This window comes from Chiloscyllium plagiosum, chromosome 41 (assembly GCF_004010195.1).
Source record: "Chiloscyllium plagiosum isolate BGI_BamShark_2017 chromosome 41, ASM401019v2, whole genome shotgun sequence".
NCBI lineage: Eukaryota > Metazoa > Chordata > Chondrichthyes > Orectolobiformes > Hemiscylliidae > Chiloscyllium > Chiloscyllium plagiosum.
This window is the reverse complement of record NC_057750.1, coordinates 15,725,192-15,748,506: the sequence shown is the minus strand read 5'-3', so window position 1 is coordinate 15,748,506 and position 23,315 is coordinate 15,725,192. Positions and strand designations below refer to the sequence as shown.

Sequence of the window (23,315 nt, the reverse complement as noted above, 5' to 3'; positions counted from 1 at the left end):
GGGGGTGTATATGCACGTGAGAGGACAAGTGGGGGGGTAGCGGAAAGTATGTGTGGCCGAGGGAGTGTATGCATGTGAGAGGGGGTGTTTTATGTGCGTCAGAGGCGAGAGGGGGTTGGGGAGTATTATGCACGTTAGAGGGAGAGTGTGGGCGGGGGCGTACCATGCGCATCAGGGGGTGAGTGTGGGCAGGGGAATACCATGCACGTCAGGGGGTATTATGCACGTGAGGGGACGGGGAACAGTATATGCATGTGAGAGGGTGGGGAGGAGTATATGCACGTGAGGGTGAATGTGGGCGGGGTCACCTGTAATGTGACATGAACTCAAGATCCCAGTTGAGGCATCCTCATGGGTACCAAACATACTTATTAGCCTCTGTTCGGTGACTGTATCCAGTCTGGCTCCAGGATGATATACAAACAGATTTGAAACATGCATTCACACCTAAAATGCATTGTCTGACCAGAGGCGTCACCTTTATTCTGATAAAACCTCAAGTTATCTTGAGGCAGGGATTTACATATTAATGCATCACAACCTGCACCTCCATTCTAACCATTGAAGACTTAATAACCATCTAGATTTGTTCAATACATTTCCGTAAATTGTATGACCCTTTGATCTTTTACTATAAATTCTGTGTCTGAAGTATTCTCTCACTAGCTGTCTGAGAAAGAAGTGGGGGCTCTGAAAGCTTGCAGTTTCAAGTGAAACCTGTTGGACTGTAACGTGATGTTGCGTGATTTTTGACTTTGTCCATCACAGTCCAACACCAGCACCTCTGCATCGTCAGGAGTCGGTCATTGACTCATTAGCTCCACCCATAGGAGAAGGCGGTCAAGCACTCTACAAGGATCTATAATCAGACAAACTTAATCAAACACTATGTGGACCCCCCACCCCAAATAAAAAAGCTGCAAATGAAATTCCATTATTTCAAAAGGGTGAGAAAGTGAGAGAAGCCAGTTAAGTTTATAGACCTGCCCATCTAACATCTATTTCGGGAAAGTTGAGTCTCAAACACAGAATTCTGAACTGGTTCAAGAGAGACAATATAGATTTGTAAAATGTAGGTCCTGTCCAATGAGTGATATTTAACTTGTTTGGAAGTGATAATTAAAGTAATAGACTGGAAGATTATAAAGATTTCCAGATGGTATTTGATAAAGTTCTGCATAAGAGATTGCTAGATAAAATTAAGTTATTTACCTGGTTCACTGACTAGCTAGTCAGCAGGAGACACGTAATTAGGGTTAACGGGTATGTATTCAAATTTGAAGGAAGTGATCAAATGTTCCCAAGTTTCTGCTAAAGCCTGAAATAATTACTTTATTATGCTTGAAAAAACAATTACAGAACTAATTATTTCAGTTTGCTGACACAAAGGTTGGTAGTATAGGTGGGATATATGAGCCAAAAATTACAGTGCAGTTGTTTCCCCAACCTCCTAGTGATGTTGCTTTTAGTCTTCCTGCTCAAAGCTGCTCCTTTAGAAATGTGGTATATAGCCAATTCAGATTGGCTACACCTTGAAATAGTATAGGAGATAAAGAGAAATTCCCAAGTTGAAATCTGTTTTTGTGTGCCTCTCGCTCCATGTCTCCAAACTATTCACAAACCCCTGGACATGCTTAAACAGAATGGTTTCATGTGTGTGTATTTTCCAGGGACTTCCAACTGGTCTGGTGACTACTTTAATAACACAGCAGGTGTGGGCCTGGTGGTTAACCAGAGCAGCACAATGAGGCACTCCTCAGGCTCTTCCGTGCGAAAACAACTGCAGGATGTGTTTAGTCGAGACTGGCACTCACCGTTTAGCAAACCCCTGACTGAAGGTGAGGATTGGAGTCAGATCTGTAAATATATCTAACAGGTCTGTGGAGAAATTATTCACTCAGTGCCAATGTTGAACCAACATGAGAACCAAAATCCTGCACAACCCAAAAATGGATCTGGAATCCTAATTGATCCTGAGTCTCATTCATCAATGCCCTTCAAGGTGTAACATTCGACAGCGAGTGATGGCAAAAGATGTGATCATGGAGTTGAATTTTCATTGAGTACTTCTGATCAGTCGACAATCTTGACAGAAGATCCTGGGAATCACAACTTTGCCATTGCTCCAGGATTGCCTTGAGAAATGAGTGGACTATCTTTCATAGAAATTCAACCTGACAGAAATTGGTACTTGTGCAGAAGCTGTCTGGCAATGAGTGTTACCAACACCCTTGTAATTACCCTGGGATTACTGCATACTGCCTTTGTATTCCTGTGTGTTCACAGTCTGAGTCAGATTGTCAGGCTGGGTGGGTCTCTAAATGCTGGACCTACCACTTATCGAGATATGAGCCAAGATCAATGTCTCCCTGGTCAGTTGCTGTAAGAATCCTAACAGGTAATGTGTTTGTCAACCTGCTGGATTTGGTCCATATTGGCAAAGTAGCTTTGATTCAGTAATCTCACATGGAGCATACAGGCCAACAGTTGCAAAGCGGTCACCACAGTGCTATGGACGCCACACTGCTCTTGTCAGTCTGCTCTACGAAGAACCTTTATTCTGTATTTGACACCTTGCTGTACCTGATCTGGGAGTGTTGGGGACAGTGTGAAGGGAGCTTTTTATCTGACCTGTGCGTATCTGTTCTGGGAGCGCATGATGTTTGTTCCAATTCTAACAGGAACAACTTACAGTATAAGTACCTCCAAAGGAAATAAAAATGTGTTTGCACAGATATAATTTTATTTGATCCAGTTTCCCCATTAAGTGGCCACATTAAATGTGGGGAGAATGCCAGAGATGTTGGAGCTTGATGTACTGCATTTTCAATGCACATTATGCGACCTTGTACTGTACACCTACTTTTGTCAGTTTTGAAATAAAATCTATTTTCAGTTCAACAATCTTGAGGACTTTCTCAGACTGGTTCTGGATCCTCTAAGTTGTTCAAGTCACTTTTTCAATAGTTTTATGAAAAGCTGAAATGATTTTAAATGATTATTAATTACTTAGTGGGAAACACTGGTGAAATTAACTCTTAAAACAGAGTGAGCTAAGAAACTGCCCCAAGGTCTAGAGCGCAGCTGATCCACAAGACTTCACCTGACAGAGGCTATGCTCTGATAGCTTCTGATTTCAAATAGACCTGTTGGACAATGTCCTGGTGTTGTGTGACTTCTGATTTTGTCTACCCTGTTCCAACAGCAGCACCTTCCACATCACAAGGTTTATAAGTGGTTAAAAATCACACAACACCAGGTTACAGTTCAAAAGGTTTAATTGGAAGCACTAGCTTTCGGAGAGCTGTTTCTTCATCAGGTGACAACCACTATAACCTGGTGTTGTGTGATGTTTAACTTTGTACACCCCACTCCAACACCGGCATCTCCAAATCATTTATAAATAGTGAGAGAGCAGTTTCGGATTGGAAGCAAAATGTTTGATAATGTCTGTTTTAAAAGCCTGACTGTAAGTACCTGCGTTATTACATTACACGTTAGTGTGATAAACATATGAATATACAAGTTCAGGAGTAGGCCACTCAGCCCTTAAACCTGTTCAACCATTCAATAAGATTGTGGCCCAATACCACTTTCCTGCCAACCCTTTGTCTTTCCCTTTAGTCAAAAATCTATCAATCTCCGCCTTAAAAGTGTTTACTGGGCTCACTTTGATCATTCTTTGGGGAAGAGTATGTTCCACAGTGTCTCAAATTCCAGAAAGAAAATATCTCCTCATCTGCATCTTAAGCAAGTGACCTCTGGTTGAAACAATGATCCCATGTTCTAGTTTCTCCCACGAGGGGAAACATCCTGTTGGCATTCACCCTGTCAAGTTGTTGATCACAATATTTTAAAGCTGGTGAAGAATAGGGTGAGGGTGGTAACCCAGACTTATTTCCTTGAGAACTGACTTTCTACAACTCTGCTTGGTGCCTATTCCATTCTCCCAAAAAATACCAAGTTCCTGGATGTTCATGGATATGTTTTGGTGCAATATTTGAAGCTTTTAATCAGGAACCTGCCACTCACACACATTTCCAGAAGGTTATTGTACTTTTCATCACTCTTTTCAACTCTGTAGATTATTCCTCATTTCCTCTGATTTCATCAGGTTCAAATATGCCATTTAATTCAACGCTTGCTTTCTTTACTCTACCTGAACTATCATCTGAAGTTCCACCAAGCAGTTCACAAGGATTCTGGCGAAGGTTTTGCTGGTAACTGAGCAAAAATGAGTGGTGTTCCTCAATGACCATTGCAAGATCAGTGAGTTCTTTTCTGCTTGTATAGATGCATAATGGAGGTAAATTTGCATACTTGCTGAGTGATGCCTTATCTTCACATAGACTGACAAAGTTTATTGAACTTACTGACCTGGCATTGACCTCCAGCAAGGCAGATGTGCTGGGATAGCACCAACTTCTGGAGCTTTGTTGCTAGGTAGACGTTTGATTTATGTTTGCCATTTCCAAAAGTGTGAAAGGGCATCAAGAGACATTGGCAATCTCTGGGTAGCCTGTTGATTGTTGCTTCAATAATAGATAAGGACTGGCAGTTGAGGATATAATTAAAGTGTTCTCACCACTTTTTTAGAATTAGCTTTTTTTTAACCTGTCAGTAAACTGGGGCCTTATTGGCAGATTTCAGTGTTGTGGAATCTGTTCCAATCTTGGGTCTATATGTGACTGAAATCTGGCCCCACTCTGATCCAGCCAAGGCTCTTGCATTTCTCTTGCATTTCTGAAATAGCTGTATGAGACACTCCCTTCAAAAGTAAGTAAGGATCACTGACCTTGCCAGCAACCACTTGTGAAACTAAAAATAAAAGTAACCCCATTAATACCCCTTTTTGCACAGGAAGTGTGTCAAGAGTGTCAGTGATCATACACCTCCGTAACAGGACATACTAAGCTTCTCAGTGCTCAAGTATGTGAACATTGACCTTCTTTCTACCAGCTGTCATCAGCGTCTGAGGCTGTTTCCAGGACTTGAGTGCAACAAATCTAGATGGGCACCATACGCAGTATTTGAAACAGTGTTGTCATGCCAGATTGTATGAGTTATTAAATACTAACAACCAATTTGCCTTTCAAATACAGTGCAACCTTGGTTATTCGAACTCCAATTATCTGAATTTTGGATTATCCGAACACGATCTCAAGGTCCCGATGCTTGGGTGAGCAATTGATTATCCAAACATTCATATATCCAAACAAAATACTCCCTGCCTGTATTGTTCGGATAATCCAGGTTGCCTTTAGTACTAATATTCCCCATGGCTCTACCTGAATTGAAGGGAGTTTTTTTTCCTCCATCTCTGTCAATATTTATCTTTTAACCAACACCAAAAACAGATCATCTCAACATTCTATAATTGTGGGATCTTGCTATTTTTGACTTCTGGTGACTTCAAGTCAAAAGAGATTGAGAGTTGATGATTGACATTTTAACCATTCTTTGTTCAAATTTCTCCAGACTTTAAGAGATTGGGCACAGGAGATGAGACCTCCAGTGATATGGAGAGATTAAAGAAGCTCAGTTTGTTCTGCTTAATACAGAGAAGGTTCATTGAGTTCAAAATCCCAGCTCACCCCAACCATCCTGACTTAGTGCAACTCAACCACTTCCCTGGTGGCACATGGGGTTCTCGGCATCTGCAGAGTGGATGCCTGCCTCCAAGTGCTGCGGGCCATTGAGACTGGCTGTCCAGCACTAGGGAGTAGCACAATGTTAAATTTTGAATGATTAAATTTAAATAAAGCATAAGGGATAAGTGTGCTGCATTCCCCATGGCACCATCTCAACAAACTGGAGTTTGCTTACCAACTAATCGATCCTTGTTTCTGAAGAAGTAAAAGTTGTTGTTCCTTTTGAAATTTGGTATTCTTGCAGCTATTTTGAAAGCACAAGATGAAAAGTCTCTGGCATTTTTCAACAGTACTCAAATTTTATGCTAAGTGTATCATTCCAATATTATTGTTCTTGCTGGCTACAGAATTGGGGCATGTTGGAGAATTGCTCTCTAAGGGTTTATGTGGTGTATTCCAGGGATTGTACCCTCTGCACCCTACAGTGTTCCCAGTTTGGCACAGTAAAATATAGAATCCAGTGGCAGGGACATCAATTGAGCAGACTTCATTCCTGGAAGATCATGCCTATTTTACAGCTGTTTCCAGCCAGGTGACTGGTGAGTATCCCCTTTGTGGGTTGAGAAATCCTGGAGAGAATGTGAAGAGAAGCAACCAAGGTGGTACCTTCTAGATTGCTGAGTAAACATGATTGCAGGATGTGAGCAATTAATCATAGATTCTGAGGGGTTTTGACTGAGGTAAGATGATTTGTTTGCCTGTTTGGATGAATTGGGAACTATGTCATATTATCCAAGGCAATGACTTGATTAATTTCATACAAATGATGCAAAGTCCTTAATAAGCATTCACCATAACCTTTATACATTCCACAGATATTTTAAAGAAATCTCAAATTTTCATTACTGCAGTGCTTCCCAGATTAAATAAGACCACCGTAGCATTATGGAAAATGCCTCCTGTCATTACAATACAGAAGGAGGCCATTCAGCCCATTGAATCTACATTGGCTCCTGAATGGGGAAGTGAGTCAATCCTATTCACTCTTCCATTTACCTTGTACGTTTATTTCACTCAAGTACCTGCCTGATTACATTTTGAGATAATTGCCTGTTTTCCATCACCCTTGTGAATGGTGGGTTCTTACTGTTTGTTATATAACAACATTGCTCCTCACTTACCCCCTCTTTTTGCTCAAAATCTTAAATCTTAAATCATGCCAACAGCCAATGGAAATAGCTTTTTTTCTCCACCTTACTTAATCCTGACACCACCTTGATCAAATCTCCCCTTCACCTCTTTAACTCCAAGAAGATTCACCCCAGTATCTCCAACCAAACCTTGTTACTAAAATCCAATACCTCCTCACCCCTATGCCAAGCTAAAACCATTCCAGTTAATAACTACTGCATATGGTCAGTGATGCTCCCTGAAGTGGGCTGACCAGAACTGGGTGCAGAGATGCTCTTCATCTGTGTCACTTGGTTATGGGGATTAAAAGTAAACTTCAAGTGTTGTGCTTGATAGCAGAGACTGAATGTTGTCAGTATTTTAATGTGGACAGTAGTTATGATTGGTTGCCAGCCCATTCATATCAGTGAAGTAGGTGGCTGTCCAGGGTATCAGGCTTTAAATGGTGCCAAATTTGCCAATTAAATACTAAAATAAAAGTAAGCTTCTCAGCTGTTGTGGCACAGTGATAGTGTCCCTCCCTCTGAGTTCAAACGCTTAGGTTCAAGTCCTATCTGCTCTAGAGGGGTGTCATAATGTGTCTGACCTGATTGGTTAAAAGCATCTGAAGACAACACTTTGCGAGGCTTTTGTGATACTGTGGTAGCATTCGCTTCCTCTGAGCAAGGAGGCCTTGCTCAATTCAAGTCCCATATATTCTAGAGGTATGACAGAACCTCTCTGAACAGGTTGATCAGAAAATATCTGAAAGGAAAATATGGATGATGGAAACCTGAAACAAACACACAAGATGCTGGAGAAGCCCAGCAAGTCTGGCAGCCTCCATGGAGAGCACGAGCAGAGTTAATGTTTCGAGTCTGGTACGTTTCTTCTTCAAACCTGATTAAAGATTAAAATTTTGTTCTGGACTTCTCATCTTTCGGTTTGTTTGAATGTGGATTGGGGAGCACAAGGTCAAAATTCACTGAGGGCATCAGAAATGCTTGGGCCAGCTCTGCCAGTTCCACAGTAGCTGCTAATGGAATTGAAATTAAATTTACCTGGTTTTAGTAATGGTGATATCATAGTGTCATCAATTGCCATGAAAACCCATCTGGTTCCTTTCGGGAAGTAAATCTACCATTCTTTCTTGGTCTGACCTATGTGATTCCAGACCCAAAAACATGGCTGACTGGTAACTAACCTCTGAAATAGCTCTGAAATGTCACTTGATTCAAGCACAATTAGGAATGGTTTACCAGTGCTAGCCTTGCAAGTGATGCTCACATCTCATGCGGGAAAAAAAGTAGAAGAATGAGGAACATTTTCATAGTCTTCATTGGAGGCTCACTGATGATATTACCTAGCATGGTGATGAAACGACTAAGAACAAATCTACCAGCTCAGCAAGCAAACTTACAACCTGATGCATAACCTGAGCTACAAATCTTCTCCAAAATCATGATCTTGTTATGTAAAAGATTGCTTCTACATTTCCTTTCGTGCAAAGGAGACTACATTAAGAAATATTTCTTTGGCTGTAAAGCACTTGTAAATGTCCTGAGGTGGTGATTACTGCTTTATAAATGCAAGTCCTTCATTTGCTGGATGAAAGAGAGGAAATGGAAGGGATGGACAATAATTGATAGTCGAAAGAATGAAGGTTGAGAGACAGGTAAATATATTTGGGGCATAGGAGATGAGGGTGTCTAGAAGGTGTAGCACTTGGAGTTGGGAGAATAAAGGGTGTTTTAGGAAGAGAACAATAAAATTATGTAAATTGGTACAGTATAATAGTGCAGCAATCGACAAGGTATTCTTGATGAAATAATTAGTTCAATTAGTGGAATAATCAACATGGTATAAAAAGTGCAATATTCAGTACAGTGGTGGTCTAATTGGTGTAATCAGTAATTGGTATAATGAACATTATATAATTTAATATTCACTCTGGTAAAATTGGTTCAGTGATTAACCTGGTATTTTCAGTATAATACTTGGCATGGAATGATTATTGTGTTTTTGTTTTTTCACAGAATACTGACATTACTGGCATGGTTAGCATTTGTTGCCCTTTCTCTCATTTGCTCTTGAACTGAGTAGCTTGCTTGGCGATTTCAGAAGGGGAATCACTGTGGGTCTGGATTCACACATGGAAGGCAGATAATTAAGAGTGGCAATTTTTCATCCTTCCCAGTTATTAGTGAACTAGATAAGTTTTTGCAATAATTAGCAATGGTTTCATCTTCACAATCACTGAGACTAGTTTCAATTCCAGATTTATTGATTGAATGCACCATCTGTCTCAGTGGGATTTGAACCCATGTCCCACGAATATTGGCCTTTGGATTACAGGACTAGTGCTGTCACTGTCTCTTGGAGTATAATTGGTGACATAACTGCCATGGCATTTTGTTCTCTTCATTGGCATGGCATAGGTACACCAGTTGTCACAGTACAATCCTTGCCAACATCCTCTACCTGGGTAAAAGGTTAAGTTGCTGTAGTCCTACTGAACCATAGAGTTGCTCTTTCTTTAGAGAGATGACTTGGAGGGTGAAGAACTAGGGAATTGCTGACAATGGCTTAATGATTTCCTCGAGAGCAACTTTGTCACCAAACCTGACAAGACACATCATGTGGTTAAGGCCCCTCTTTGGGAGCATTTCCCCTTACTCAAGAATGTGGACTCGGGGAAGATTATTCAGCCTGACAAGCCTGATTCATTTTCAAACAGTTTTATTAATAATACAGAATACACAGTGTGCATTTCAGGTTTTAACACTGAAAAACAGATCAAAGCTTATTCTTAAACTTCCCAAAGTTTTGGGATTTGAGGACGTCGATTTCAGAAATGGGTTTAACAAGCACGTAGACTCAAACTCTTTAAACTGGCCACTTTTTTTAGTTTTGACTATTGTACCCCCAAATCTCCTCTCTGCTGCATTCCAACATCACCCGGCTACCCACCACTCTGCTTTCAGGCCTGGCATGTTTTAGCACAATGATTCATTCGATTGGGTTAGAGGTATACATTTTCACCATGCTGTATTATAAATAAACTGATGCTTACAGTTGAGGATTTAATGACTATTTATTTGGTGGCAAAGATGCAAGGCATTTGTCATATTGAAAAATCATTAGAAGTTTTACTTTGATTGGCAGAGGGTGTGCTTTACTAGGCTATCTGGGGAAAGAAACTAATGTTGATTTTCCATGTGTACATAATTCTGGTAACTATTACTTCGTGGCTGTAATTCTTCATATTCAATTGAGACAGAATCTGTGCTGTCAGGACTCCATGTCTCACTGTCATTGTTTAACCATTCATTTTCGTAACTATCCGAGTTTTCGGAATCCTGTTGACTTGTCTGAGCTTTCTAGAAGAAATAGTAAATATATACAAATCAATTCATGCAGACAGCATTCTAGCCTAATGTGAGTCAGGCACATGCCCCAATTCACCAGGCACAGTACTGGTTTGCTGTCCATCACCTCAACTGGACCCTTGGACCGTTTTGGCAGAAGTATGCTTTGGTGTCACACTCAACCTGATTGACTGTCCTATTCATGAAACGGCTGCAAATCATTAATTATAGGGGTACATTATGGGATTTCCTTTGATCTGTATAATTCGACATGTTTACCTTCAAGAAGTTTCCAGCACCTTTCAAAAAATTAATAATGTAATAGCTGACACAATTGTTTTATAATTGTCATGATATGTTCTGTTCCAATTATTGGTCTCGTATAACTGGACACCAGTCATAACAGTTCAATTTCTGCCAACATTCTCCATCTGTCTTCATACACTTGGGTGATGTAACAGGGAATTCCATGACAGTTAGAAAATCACAATATAATCAATTGTGTCATAGAACCCCTGAAGTGCAGAAAGAGGCCATTTGGCCTATCGACTGTCAGAAGAGCATCCCATCTTATTCTGGTAATCCTGCATTTACCATAGCTAGCCTACATAGCCTGTACTTCCCTGAGTGCTGTGGGAGAGTTAGCATAGCCAATCCGCCTAAAATGCACATCCTTGGACCGTGGGAAGAAACTGGAGCATTGACAGAAACCCGTGCAGACAAAGGGGGAACTTGCAAACTCCACATAGACAATTACCCAAGGCTGAAATCAAATCCGCTTGCCTGGTGCTGTGGGGCAGCAGTGTTAACCATTGAGTCACTATGCTGCCCTACCAGCATGCTTCAATGAAAAGGAAATTATGCTGTACAAATTGATTAGATATTTGAGGATGTAACAAGTAGGATCAATAAAGGAGAGCTGGTAGATTTATGCAATAGGATTTCCACAAGGTGAGGGGAGGTGGTGATGGAGTGGTAATCTTGCTGAGCTAGTAATCTGGGCTAGCCATTGAGAAGTTTAAGTACTTTGGGTGTAGGAATTCAAACCGCATTGTGATAGCTGCTGGAATATAAATTCAGCCAATATATCTGGAGCTAGTGCACCATCAGTTGTAAAAATCTATCTGGTTCATTAAAATTCTTTAATGCAGGAAATCTGCCATCCTTACCTGGTCTGGCCTACATGTGACTCCAGACTCAGCAATATGGTTGACTCTGAAATGGCCAAGCAAGACACTCAGGTCAAGGACAACTAGGATGTGCAACAAATGTGAAACAGTAAGAGAAGAAAAAAAGATTATTGGGTCATTTTCAGGTTGTCAGGCAGCATCCAAGGAGCAGGAGAATCAATGTTTTTGGCATAAGTCCTTCAACAGGAATGTGGGAGGAAAGGAGGCTCAGAGATAAATAGGAGGGTGGGGATATGGCTGGGGCAAGGTAACTGGGAAGGTGATAGGTGGATGCATGTGGGGGTGGGGGGGGTGGTGGTAGGTTGGTGGGGAAGGTGGAGCCGATAGGTAGGAAGGAAGATGAACAGTCAAGAGGGTGGAGTCGAGTTGGAGGGATTGGATCTGGGATGAGGTGGTGGGGGAATGGAGATTTGGAAATTAGTGAAATTGATGTGGATGCCATGTGGTTGAAGGACCCTAAGGCAGAAGATGAGGTATTCTTCCTCTCGTCATCAGGTGGCTTTGATTTGGTGGTGGAGGAGGTTCAGAATGTTTACGTCCTTGGTGAAGTAGGAGGGGGAATTAAAGTGGTCGGCCACAGGATGATGGGGTTGTTGGGTGTCTGTGTCCCAGAGATGTTTCCTGAAACACTTCACGAGTTGGCATTCTGTCCCCCCAGTGTAAAGAAAACCACATCTAGAGCAATGGACACAATAGATGAGGTGGATGGATGTGTAGGAAAATCTCTGCCAGATGTGAAAAGATCCTTTTGGGGCCTTGGACAGAGGTAAGGGGGGCAGGTGTAGGCGCAGGTTTATGTCTCTTGTGGCAAGGGAAAATGCCGGTGTGGAGGATGGATTGGTGGGGGTCGTGGACCTAATGCAGTCACAAAGGGAATAGTCTCTGCAGAATGCAGATAAGGGTGGGGTCTGATTGTTGGTGGCAGAAATTGAGGAGGATAATGTCCTGTATCTGGATATTAGTGAGGTGAAAGGTGAGGACCAGGGATGTTCTATCCTTGTTGTGGTTGGACCGGTGGGGTTCAAGAGCAGAGGTGGGGGAAGTGGTGAAGATGCGCTGGAGGTTACTGTTGATCACATGGGAAGGGAAATTGCAGTTCTGAAAATAGGAGACCAACTGGGAGGTCCTGGAGTGGAATTACTCGTCCCAAGAGCAGATACGGCAGAGGAATTGGGAGTAAGGAATTGTGTTTTTACAGGAGATGGGGGAGGGAGAAGGTGTAGTGCAGGTAGCTGCGGGAGTCAGTGGATTTAAAATAGATGCCCATGTTGAGTCTATTGCCAGAGATGGAGATGGAGAGGTCCAGGAAGGTATCTAAGCTGGTCCAGGTGAACTTAAGGTCATGATGGAAGGTGTTAGTGAAATTGATGAACTAAGGAAGCACAAGGTGGCGCCATGCAGTCATCAATGTAGCAGAGGAAGTAGTGGTGATGGTGCCAGCATAACTGCGGAAGATGGACTGTAGCATGTATCCTATGAAGAGGCAGGCATAGCTGGGGCCCATGCAGGTGCTAATGGCTACCCCTTTGGTCTGAAGGAAGTGGGAGGATTTGAAGGAAAAATTGTTGAGGATGAAGACCAGTTCTGCCAATCAAATTAGTGTGTTGATAGAGTGGTACTGGTTGGGTTAGCGGGAGAGAGGAAATTGAGGGCTTGGAGGCCTTCACCATGGCAGATAGATGTGTATAAGGGACTGGATGTGCATGGTAAAGACGAGGCATTGGAGGCCGTGGAAACAAAAGTCAGGGAAGAGGTGGAGGGCATGGGTGATGTTCTGAATGTATGTGGGGAGTTCCCCGGACCAAGGGAGACAGGATGGTGCCGAGATGTGAGGAGGTAAGTTCAGGAGCAAGCAGAGACAATAGGTTGACTATGGCAGTCAGGTTTGTGGATTTTGGGTAAGAGGTAGAACAGAGTGGAGCGAAGTTGTGGAGCTATGAGGTTCGAGGCTGATGATGAGAGATCCCCTGAGATGATGAGGTTGTAGATGGTCTGGGAGATGTTGGTTTGGTGATGGGAAGTGAGATCATGGTCGAGGAGGCAGTACAAGGAGATTTCTGAGAGTTGGCAGCTGTAGAGGTCAGTGCGCCAAACTACCTTTGGGGTCCTCGGGGGGGTGGGTGGGATTCACGATTGAAAAAGTAAGCACTGAGGCAGCGGTAGTAGAAGAAAGGTTCAACGTCGCAACATGTATGGAATTTATTCACCCGGGAGGGTAGTGGCCAATCGCTTTGACTCCCCTTTCCACCCCACCAAGGGCATGGAAGACTTGGGGCTCCTCCACCGCCAAATCCAAGCCACCTGATGACTGGAGGAAGAACACCTTATCTTCTGTCTTGGGGCCCTTCAACCACATGGCAGCAATGTCGACTTCACTAGTTTCCAAATCACCCCTCCTCATCCCAGATTCAACCCCCCACCCCTCCAAAGTCCTACTGCACCCTCCTATTTATCTCTCAGCCCCCTTCTCTCCCTACATTCCTGATGAAGGCCTTATGTCTGGAACATTGACTCTCCTGCTCCTTGGACGCTGCCTGACCTTGTGTGTTTTTCCAGCACCATACTTTTCGACTCTGACTCTCCAGCATCTGCAGTCCTCACTTCCTCTTGGCAAGCTGTAACTAGAGGATCATTTCACAGTGATCAGTTCTGGGACCTCAATTATTTATGATCAATATTCATGGTTTGGATGATTGGACTGGCTGTACTGTGGCCAAATTTGCTAATGAAACAAAGACTGGTAGGAAATCAAGTTTGAAGAGAATACAAAGAGATACATGTAGCTTAAATGAATGGGCAAAATAATGTGGAAAATAAAAGTACCCTTATCCACTTTGATGAAAAGAATAGAAAGCCAGAAGGGTCTGTTTCCATGCTGTACATCTCTATGACTCTGAGGTCTGGGAGATTTGGCTGTCTTTGTACAAGAATCACAAAACCAAGTTAGTGCGCAGGTGCAACAAGTAATGAGGAGACAAATGAAATGCTAGCCTTTATTCCAAGGTGGATGGAATATGAAAGCAGGGAAATGTTGCTGCAACTCCACAGAGGTTTGGTGAGATTACTCTGAGACCGCAAAGTATAGTTTTGTTCACTACTTCAGGAAGGGCATATGTATATTGAAAGAAGATCAGAGAATGTTCACTCTGTTGACTCCAGTGTGACACTGCTGTCCCTTTAACAAGGTTATTTTGTCCTTGAGTTTTTTTTTAAGAGAGATTGTAAAGGCAGAGGTGCCAAGGGGTCTAGAAAGAGCCCAGTTTAACAATAGTACTGGAGTGGCCAGTTCTCCCAGTTCAGTTTTTTTTTTCTAGTTTGGTTTAGTTGTGGCAGTCACAAGATGCTACTGTACAGGAAAGGTTGAAAACTTCAGCAGATGATTCCTGACTAACTTTCTCTCTGAAATCTCTTCAGTTATTTTTAACAGCAGAGAGCAGCGGAAGCTGGGCAGAAGTGAGGTCAGAGCAAGGAGGCTGTTGGGAAGGCAAGTGATTGCTATTTAAGTAGTTACATTGAAGCCAGCAGTCTTTTTTACAGCAGAGAGCAGCGGGAACTGGGCGGAAGTGAGGTCGGAACTTGGGAAGGCAAGTGATTGCTATTTAAGTAGGTGAGTTCTTTTATTAAATTAATTCCACTGGCATCAGATCATCATAATGAATCCTTGCTTCACGATCTTTGGACCATCCGTGTGTACAAACTCATGTTACACTTCCAATCCTTTTAGTTGCAAGCTTGAGATAAATTATTTAAAATATTAAAGTGTTTTTGTGCTTTGTAAAGCTAATGGTATGAGAAATAAAAAGTAGTTATAAATAGTCTACACTGAGATATGGAGACTGATATTGTGTCAGATTGTAATGTATAAGAATTTGTGGAGTAACAAGTTTGGACACATTGCACTCGAATGGATTTTAGGGACATTCACTCTCTCCACCACTGACATATAGTGGCGACAGGGTGTATTATCAAATGCTGCATTGCAACAATTCACCAAAACTCCTTCGATAATAACATCTTCCAAACCCATGACTTGGTCAAGGGCAGCAGAAACCTGAAAGCACCACCAACTACAAGTAACCCTCCAAGCCACATATCATTCTGACTTGGAAGTATATCATCATTTCTTCAGTATCAGTGGGTTAAACACCTGGATCTCCCTCTCTAACAGCACTGTGGATGTACCCACAACCCCTGGACTGCGACGATTCTTGAAGGCAGCTGACCACAATCTCCAAGGCTTGGGCAATAAATTGTATCAGCAAAATTCACATGTCCTAGATGATTTTTTGGAAAAAAAAGCTCAAGGGTCTGAGTGCTCCACTCCTGTTCCTATGATTGCTAAGTTCCCCCTATTGTCCAGTTTGAGCAATAAGCAACCAAAGTTTGTCTCAAACGTGGATAAACGAGGTATCCAATTCCAAACATCTTATGCCATTGAACATTTCAGGAAATGATTTCTTAATTGCAAAAGCTATGGAGGAACAAAATGGTTTGGATATCTATGTATACAACACACTAATTCCTCATGCACAGAGTCAACACATATTCAGAGAAGATCATGAAATGTTGATCTTTATCACAAAGTAGCAGAATATAAAAGAGATGTTCAACTGTAGGGAGTTTTGTTTACTCAGCAAGAACTATACTGATGTGGAAGGTCAGCAATGACAATTGAATGTTGGATCAGTTTTGAAGGACTGAATGGCCTACTCCTGTTCCTCTTTCCTACTGTTCTCATGTTCAGCTCTGGGCCCACATTAGCTGTGGACGGGGAACACTGCAGATTGACCAAATTGATAGCAGAGTTTAAAGTGTTAAGGTATAAAGCAACATTACAGGAACCTGAGTTTAAAAGCTTGAAGGATGATCTGGTTGAGGTGCTTAAAATAATGAAAAGATTTACAGTGAAGCTATTAAGCTCGTGATCCAGAACAAGAAAGAGTCTTACTGGAGGTGATTTTTTTTAGACAAAGACTGACAGAACTGATAAACATTTCTCTCCCAAAGGGCAGTAGCTGTTTTTTGGCAGCTGGAAACTGCATGTTGGGTGGAGGTGAGAAGAACATTGTGAAATCGGATTGAGGCATACATTAAACACAAACTATTTGAATGATCAGACTAATTCAGTGAGATGAAAGATGCACTGATATATCTGTGCCCACCGAAGGCTCTGTTTCTGTGCTCTATGACTCTATTACCCACTCTAGTACCAGCTCAGTATTAGTGCCAGTGTGCTCAGATGCCACTCTAGTACTCATTCTGTATTAATATGATTGTATTTGGTATCCTTGTCAATTCCTGATTAAGGGTTTTGCTCAAAATGTCGCTTTTCCTGCTCCTTGATTGCTGCCTGACCTGCTGTGCTTTTCCAGCACCACTCTGACCCATGTCAATATCAGTCCTGTCTTCATACCAGTATATAGTACCAGTCCTATATTAGTTTCATCGTGTTTGCTATGCAATCCTATATTAATACCAGTGTTTATTTGCCAGTCTGGTGTCAGTTGTGCATTAATATGTGTGTCCATTACCCAGTTGGTACCCGTCCAGCATTAGAACTAGTGTGTCCATTACCCAGCCTGGAGGCAGTGCTGTATTAATGCCAGTATGTCCATTACCCAGTCTGGTGCCAATTGTGCATTAACGCCAGACTGCTCATCACCACCTCTGGTCCATACCCTGTGCTAATGCTAGCATATTCTGGACCACTGTAGCATTGTTGCTATATTAATGCCAGTGTGTTCACTGTCCACTCCTGCTGCCCAGTGAAGAAACAAAAAAAGACCCCTGAAAACTTTAGCTCCAGTTTCATTTTTTCCCAAACCCAAACATCTGCTCAATTTTGCAGTATTTACCCGCTGCAACTTTGCCAATAAAGTACTCGATTAACCGTTTGTAGAGCTGGTTGCCGCCTGAAAACCTTGGTGGCACCCCACAGTTGCCACATGCTTTCACCGGGTTTACCTCGGGACCTGAAGGCTCTCTGGTTTTCAGCAGCTCCTCAGGTCGGTTTGCCTCCTGGGCTGATGACGAGGCTGTGGAGAAGATGGCCTCTGTTTCTTCCTCCTCCCAGTTGATGGCCTCCGTAGGAGGTTCCTGCCCCAGCAGGATCACATTTCCAAAGCTGGGATCTGATTGAGAATGGTGAGGAGCCTTCCGCTGCTTTATTCCACATCGGTTGGTGTAATAGCCCATGGCAGGGTCTTTCCTGTGCCGATGTGCCCTACAACAAGCACCCTGGTGATATGAATGGGGCAGGCAGGTGGAACTGCCCACCTTTGAGGTGGAAGGCTGGTAGCCCGCATTCCCTGCTCCCTCAGGCCACATGCTCAGGGCTCCCGGCTCCTCAATGGTCAAGCTGTCCATCTTGTCAATGGCCCTCTGCATCAAGCTTATGCTGGGGATGTGGTGGGACTGCCGGCACTCGTAGTAATCGGAGTTTGGGTAGTAGACCTCATCAGCCATGTTGAAGTAGTGGCGGTCAGTCAACAGCCTCTTGTCACAGTTCAGAGCTGCGTTGAGGCCCTGGATTGATAGGTCGTAATATTTGGTGTGCTCGTGGGTCATTTTGAGCTGCTGTACGGTGACAAAGGGATGCTTCAGCGCCGCACTGGGTGTGATACGCTCGTGGGAGTCCAAGGTAAGCATTCTTTTGATAAGCTCCACCATATTTTTGCGATCGTGAAACTCAGCAATGACCTCATCATCTGGGAAGACGGCCTTGGTGATGTTAATAGTCTCCAGTTGGTCCAAGGACTTTAGCACATATTTCCGTCTCTCCAGTGGTTGGACCATGGTTTCGGCCTGGTAGTCAGTGGCACACTTGAGCTGCCACTGGTGGGCAGAGTTCTGCCGAGGGTTCCTTCTGAAGAAGTGGTTGGCCTTGGTCGCTGCATTCAGGAGATGGTCCTTGGGCAGCCCTTGTGTCTCAACAATGTACCTGATCTGGTCGTACTCACTGTTGCCGGGGTAAAGGGGCCAACCCAGGTGCAGTTCCGCCATCACACAGCCAAGGGACCACATGTCCACCTTTTCACAGAAGGGAAGACCAAGGAGAATCTCGGGCGAACGGTAAAAGCGGGACTGGATGTATGGTTCTGTGGTGAAAGGAGAAAAGGAGAATATTAGTGCATAGATGTCAAAACAAAAAGCCGTCTGGGTCAGAATTGGGGGTCTTTCCAATGGTTTCCCTTCAAATCTGATACAGCAACAATTCATCTTAGATAAACCTAAAATGATCCAAGGTTCTTTGTGTTGCCAAACAATTTTGACAATAAGAGGAAGAAGATTAAAACAGGAGGAAGAGAAGGGATTGAGTAAAACTGAATAAATACCAATGTTTACTAAGGTTCTGTGGGTCCCGATGTCGGAATAGGAGGAGGCCATTTGGTCCTTCAAGCCTGCTCTGTTACTCAATTAGTTCATATCTGAACTGTATCTCAACCCTGTGTACCAGTCTTGGATCCAGAGCTTTTTAATACTCTTTGTTGAACAGCTACCTGTCAATTATAGTGTTGACAGCACCAATTAACCTCTAGTCTCAATTGCTTATTTGGTAGAGAAAGTTTCAGATTTCTATTCAGCTTTTGTATGAAGAGGTGTTTCCTGACATCATTCTCAGAACTCTAATTGAAGGGTTTATATGTCTTTATTTCAAACTCTTCTGCCTGAAAAAATAGTAGCTCTTGATGTAACCTAGTAACTCATTTAGACACCTGGATTAGGTCACACACCGAGCTTCCAGATGTACCTTCCAGATATTCTGTGGAATTTATAATACAATTCAGTGTAGTGAGGAGTTTATGTGATCCAGTGGTATGTCCATAACTCTGAGCCAGAAGACCCTGGTTCACATCCCATTTGTTTTAGGGGTGTGTAGTAACATCTCTGAACAGGTTGATTAGAAATATCTACAGTTCACTATTTCATTTAGGAAGTTCTGGGTTAGTATTGTGGTTAGTATCCCTGCCTGTCAAGCTGGAGACCAGCAGAAAATTTCCCGACAGGCAGTGGTTGATCCATGTGTGAATGGCTGAATGTAAATTATACAGGTAGAATCGTGCAAGTGAAAGCGTACAAGTAGAATTGTGCAGCCGAGATTACAAAGATGGAATGTGCAGGTGAAATTAGACAAATGGAGTTGTTTGGTGAAATTACGCTAGTAGAATTGTGCAGGTGAAACTATAAAAATAGTTTTCTACAGGTGAAATTACACGGGTGGGATTGTGTAGGTGAGATTGTACCAATAGAATTGTACAGGTGAAATTACATAGGAGGAATTGTGCAGTTGAAACTATACAAATAGAACTGTACAGCGAAACTCTCCTTATGGAATTGTGCAGGTGAAATTATACAAATGGAATTGTACAGATGAAATTAGGCAGGTGGGATTGTGCAGGTGAAAATGTAGATTGAATTCTGCAGTTCTGATTAAACAAGTAGAATTGCGCAGGTCGACTTATACAGATGAAACTATTTAGGTGGGATTGTATGGGTGATCTTATATACGTGGAATTGAAGAGGTAGAATTGTACAGGTGGTAAGGGCTATTTGGTGGTGACAGTTTAACAAGCAGCTGAATAATACCCAAACAACAGTCTGAAAAGATCTGAATAGTTGCTGCAGAGCTGATGTCCAATCAGCAGATGGGGCTGTTGACAATCTTGATTATTTTTCCAGACCTAGCAACAGGCAACGACTACATCATCATTCTTGGGTTTTACAAGGACAAGGACAACACAATTATATTGCACCTTTACCCAACTAAATGACCCCAAATGCATCAATAGGGTTGACCTTGACAGGGATATATTTTTCTTTATTCCTTCATGGGATGTAGTGTCACTGGTTAATTCAGCATTTATTACCCATCCTGATAGAGTCATAGAGATGTACAGCATGGAAACAGACCCTTCAGTCCAACCCGTCCATGCCGACCAGATATCCCCACCCAATCTAGTCCCACCTGCCAGCACCTGACCCATATCCCTTCAAATCCTTCCTATTCATATACCCATTCAAATGCCAACTAAATATTGCAATTGTACCAGCCTCCACGATTTCCTCTGGCAGCTCATTCCATACACATACAACCCTCTGTGTGGAAAAAGTTGCCCCGTAGGTCTCTTTTATATCTTTCCCCTCTTACCCTAAACCTATTCCCTCTAGTTCTGGACTCCCTGACCCCAGGGAAAAGACTTTGTATATTTATCCTATCCATGCCCCTAATACTTTTGTAAACCTCTATAAGGTCACCCCTCAGCCTCCGACGCTCCAGGGAAAACAACCCCAGCCTGTTCAGCCTCTTTCCTATAGCTCAAATTCTCCAAACCTGGCAACATCCTTGTAAATCTTTTCTGAACCTTTCAAGTTTCACAGCATCTTTCTGATAGAAAGGAGAACAGAATTGCATGCAATATTCCAACAGTGGCCTAACCAATGTCCTGTACAGCTGCAACATGACCCCCCAACTCCTGTACTCAATACTCTGACCAATAAAGGAAAGCATACCAAACGCCTTCTTCACTATCCTATCTACCTGCGACTCCACTTTCAAGGAGCTATGAACCTACTCACCAAGGACTCTGTTCAGCAATGCTCCCTAGGACCTTGTCATTAAGTGTATAAGTCCTGCTAAGATTTGCTTTCCCAAAATGCAGCACCTCACATTTATCTGAATTAAACTCCAACTGCCACTTCTCAGCCCATTGGCCCATCTGGTCCAGAACCTATTGTAATCTGAGGTAACCCTCTTCACTGTCCACTACACCTCCAATTTTGGTGTCATCTGCAAACATACTAACTGTCCCTCTTATGCTCGCATCCAAATCATTTATGTAAATGACAAAAAGTAGAGGACCCAGTACCGATCCTTGTGGCACTCCACTGGTCACAGGCCTCCAGTCTGAAAAACAACCCTTTTATCTTTGAGCCAGTTCTGTATCCAAATGGCTAGTTCTCCCTGTATTCCGTGAGATATAATCTTGCTAATCAGTCTCCCATGGGGAACCTTGTTGAACGCCTTACTGACGTTCATATAGATCACGTCTACCGCTCTGCCCTCATCAATTCTCCCTGTTACTTCCTCAAAAAACTCAATCAAGGTTGTGAGACATGATTTCCCACACACAAAGCCATGTTGACTATCCCTAATCAGTCCTTGCCTTTCCAAATACATGTACATCTGGTCCCTCAGGATTCTCTCCAACAACTTGCCCAGCACCGACGTCAGGCTCACTGGTCTATAGTTCCCTGGCTTGTCCTTACCACCCTTCTTAAATAGTGGCACCACGTTAGCCAACCTCCAGTCTTCCGGCACCTCACCTGTGACTATTGATGATACAAATATCTCAGCAAGAGGCCCAGCAATCACTTCTCTAGCTTCCCACAGAGTTCTAGGGTACATCCGATCAAGTCCTGGGGATTTATCCACCTTTATCTGTTTCAAGACATCCAGCACTTCTCCTCTGTAATATGGACATTTTGCAAGATGTCACCAGCTATTTCCCTACAGTCTATATCTTCCATATCCTTTTCCACAATAAATACTTTGAGATCCTAATTATCCAGAGCGCAGTTAAGTGTCAACCACATTGCTGTGGATCTGGAGTCACATGTGGAGAAAGTTAAAAATCACACAACACCAGGTTATAGTCCAACAGGTTTAATTGGAAGCAGTAGCTTTTGGAGCGATGCTCCTTCATCCAAAGAGTAACCTACCCAGACCCAGTTCCCTCTGACTAATGCACCTAACACTACAGGCAATTTAGCATGGCCAATCCACCCTAACCTGCACATCTTTGGATTGTGGGAGGAAACCAGAGGACCCGGAGTAAACCCATGCAGACACGGGGAGAATGTGCAAACTCCACACAGACAGTCACCTGAGGCTGGAATCGAACCTTGGTCCTTGGCGCTGTGAGGCAGCAGTGCTAACCACTGAGTCACTGTGCCATCCAGATATTCACTAGTGGGATGCAGGTATTGTTAGCTGGCCAGTATTTATTTCCCATCTGTAGTTGCCCTTGAGAAGGTGGCGTAGAGTGTAGTGACTGTAGCAAGGTCAGCCAGGAGGACATCATAGAATATGAGTTCCAATTATTACTGTTATACTGGATCGGGTGGGATTCTATTCTCTGGAGTTCAGAAGAATGAGGAGGTATCTGCTGGAAACCTATAAAATGTTAATGGGACCAGACAGGGTAAATACAGGAAGGATGTTCCCGATGACTATGGAGTCCAGGTGCAGGAGTCATAATCTAAGGATATGGGATAAGCTATGTAGGACTGAAATATGGAGCAATGTCTTCTCCCAGAGAGTGGCAAACCTATAGAATTCTCTAACACAGAAAGCAGTTGAGGCCAAATCATTAACTGTTTTCAGGATGGAATTGGATATAATTCTTAGAGCTAAAGGATATGGTGAGAAATTAGGAACTAGGGACTGAGTTGGATGATTGACCCCATGATCATATTGAATGGGGGAGCAGGTCAAAGGGCTGAATGGTCTAATCATGCTCCTATTTTCTTATGTTTCTATGATAGTCCATCTCATCCGCCAATCCTTTCACTGACACCAAGTCACACCCTCCATCTCGCAGTCTCCACATCTGTGTAACTATACAAGGTACATCATCTTAAAAACAGTGCAAACTCTCAGACTTCCCTCCCTCCATCCACCCACAGCCACAAAGGGAATGGGACTGTGGGAAGGAGTACTCCGGCCTAAACTCTCTGCCCCATGTTAGAGAGATGTACTCAGCATCATGAGTGGCCGAGACCACTGGGAACGGTGGTCAGTTTCTGCCTGTACAGCCCTTTTCCAGCTCCTAACTCTCACTCCCTCCCACTGCTGTCTGGTGGAATAGAGTGAATGTGTGTCATTGAATCTCTACAGTGTGCACAGAATCTCCACACCCACCCTCCGAAGAGCAACCCACCCAGACCCATTCCATTTCTCTACATTTTACTCCTAACTAATGCACCTAACCTACACT

General features: G+C 43.0%; 2 protein-coding genes across 2 annotated transcripts in view; one reads left to right on the top strand and one right to left on the bottom strand.

The window, feature by feature from the left end:
- pld3 (phospholipase D family, member 3) overlaps positions 1–2,904 on the top strand; it is a gene marked incomplete at its 5' end in the record, with an annotated part of 17,237 nt that extends 14,333 nt beyond the window's left edge. Inside the window, one exon of the mRNA XM_043680694.1 lies at positions 1,671–2,904. Within this exon, the coding sequence (XP_043536629.1) occupies positions 1,671–1,873 (203 nt within the window). The remainder of the gene's footprint in view (positions 1–1,670) is intronic.
- A 7,057-nt stretch (positions 2,905–9,961) lies between these two features.
- The window catches only part of LOC122542713 (homeodomain-interacting protein kinase 4-like), a 35,756-nt gene continuing 22,402 nt past the window's right edge, over positions 9,962–23,315 (bottom strand). Inside the window, exons 2-3 of the mRNA XM_043680693.1 lie at positions 17,284–18,416; positions 9,962–10,141 (exon numbers count right to left, since the gene is read on the bottom strand). Of these exons, the coding sequence (XP_043536628.1) occupies positions 9,962–10,141; positions 17,284–18,416 (1,313 nt within the window). The remainder of the gene's footprint in view (positions 10,142–17,283; positions 18,417–23,315) is intronic.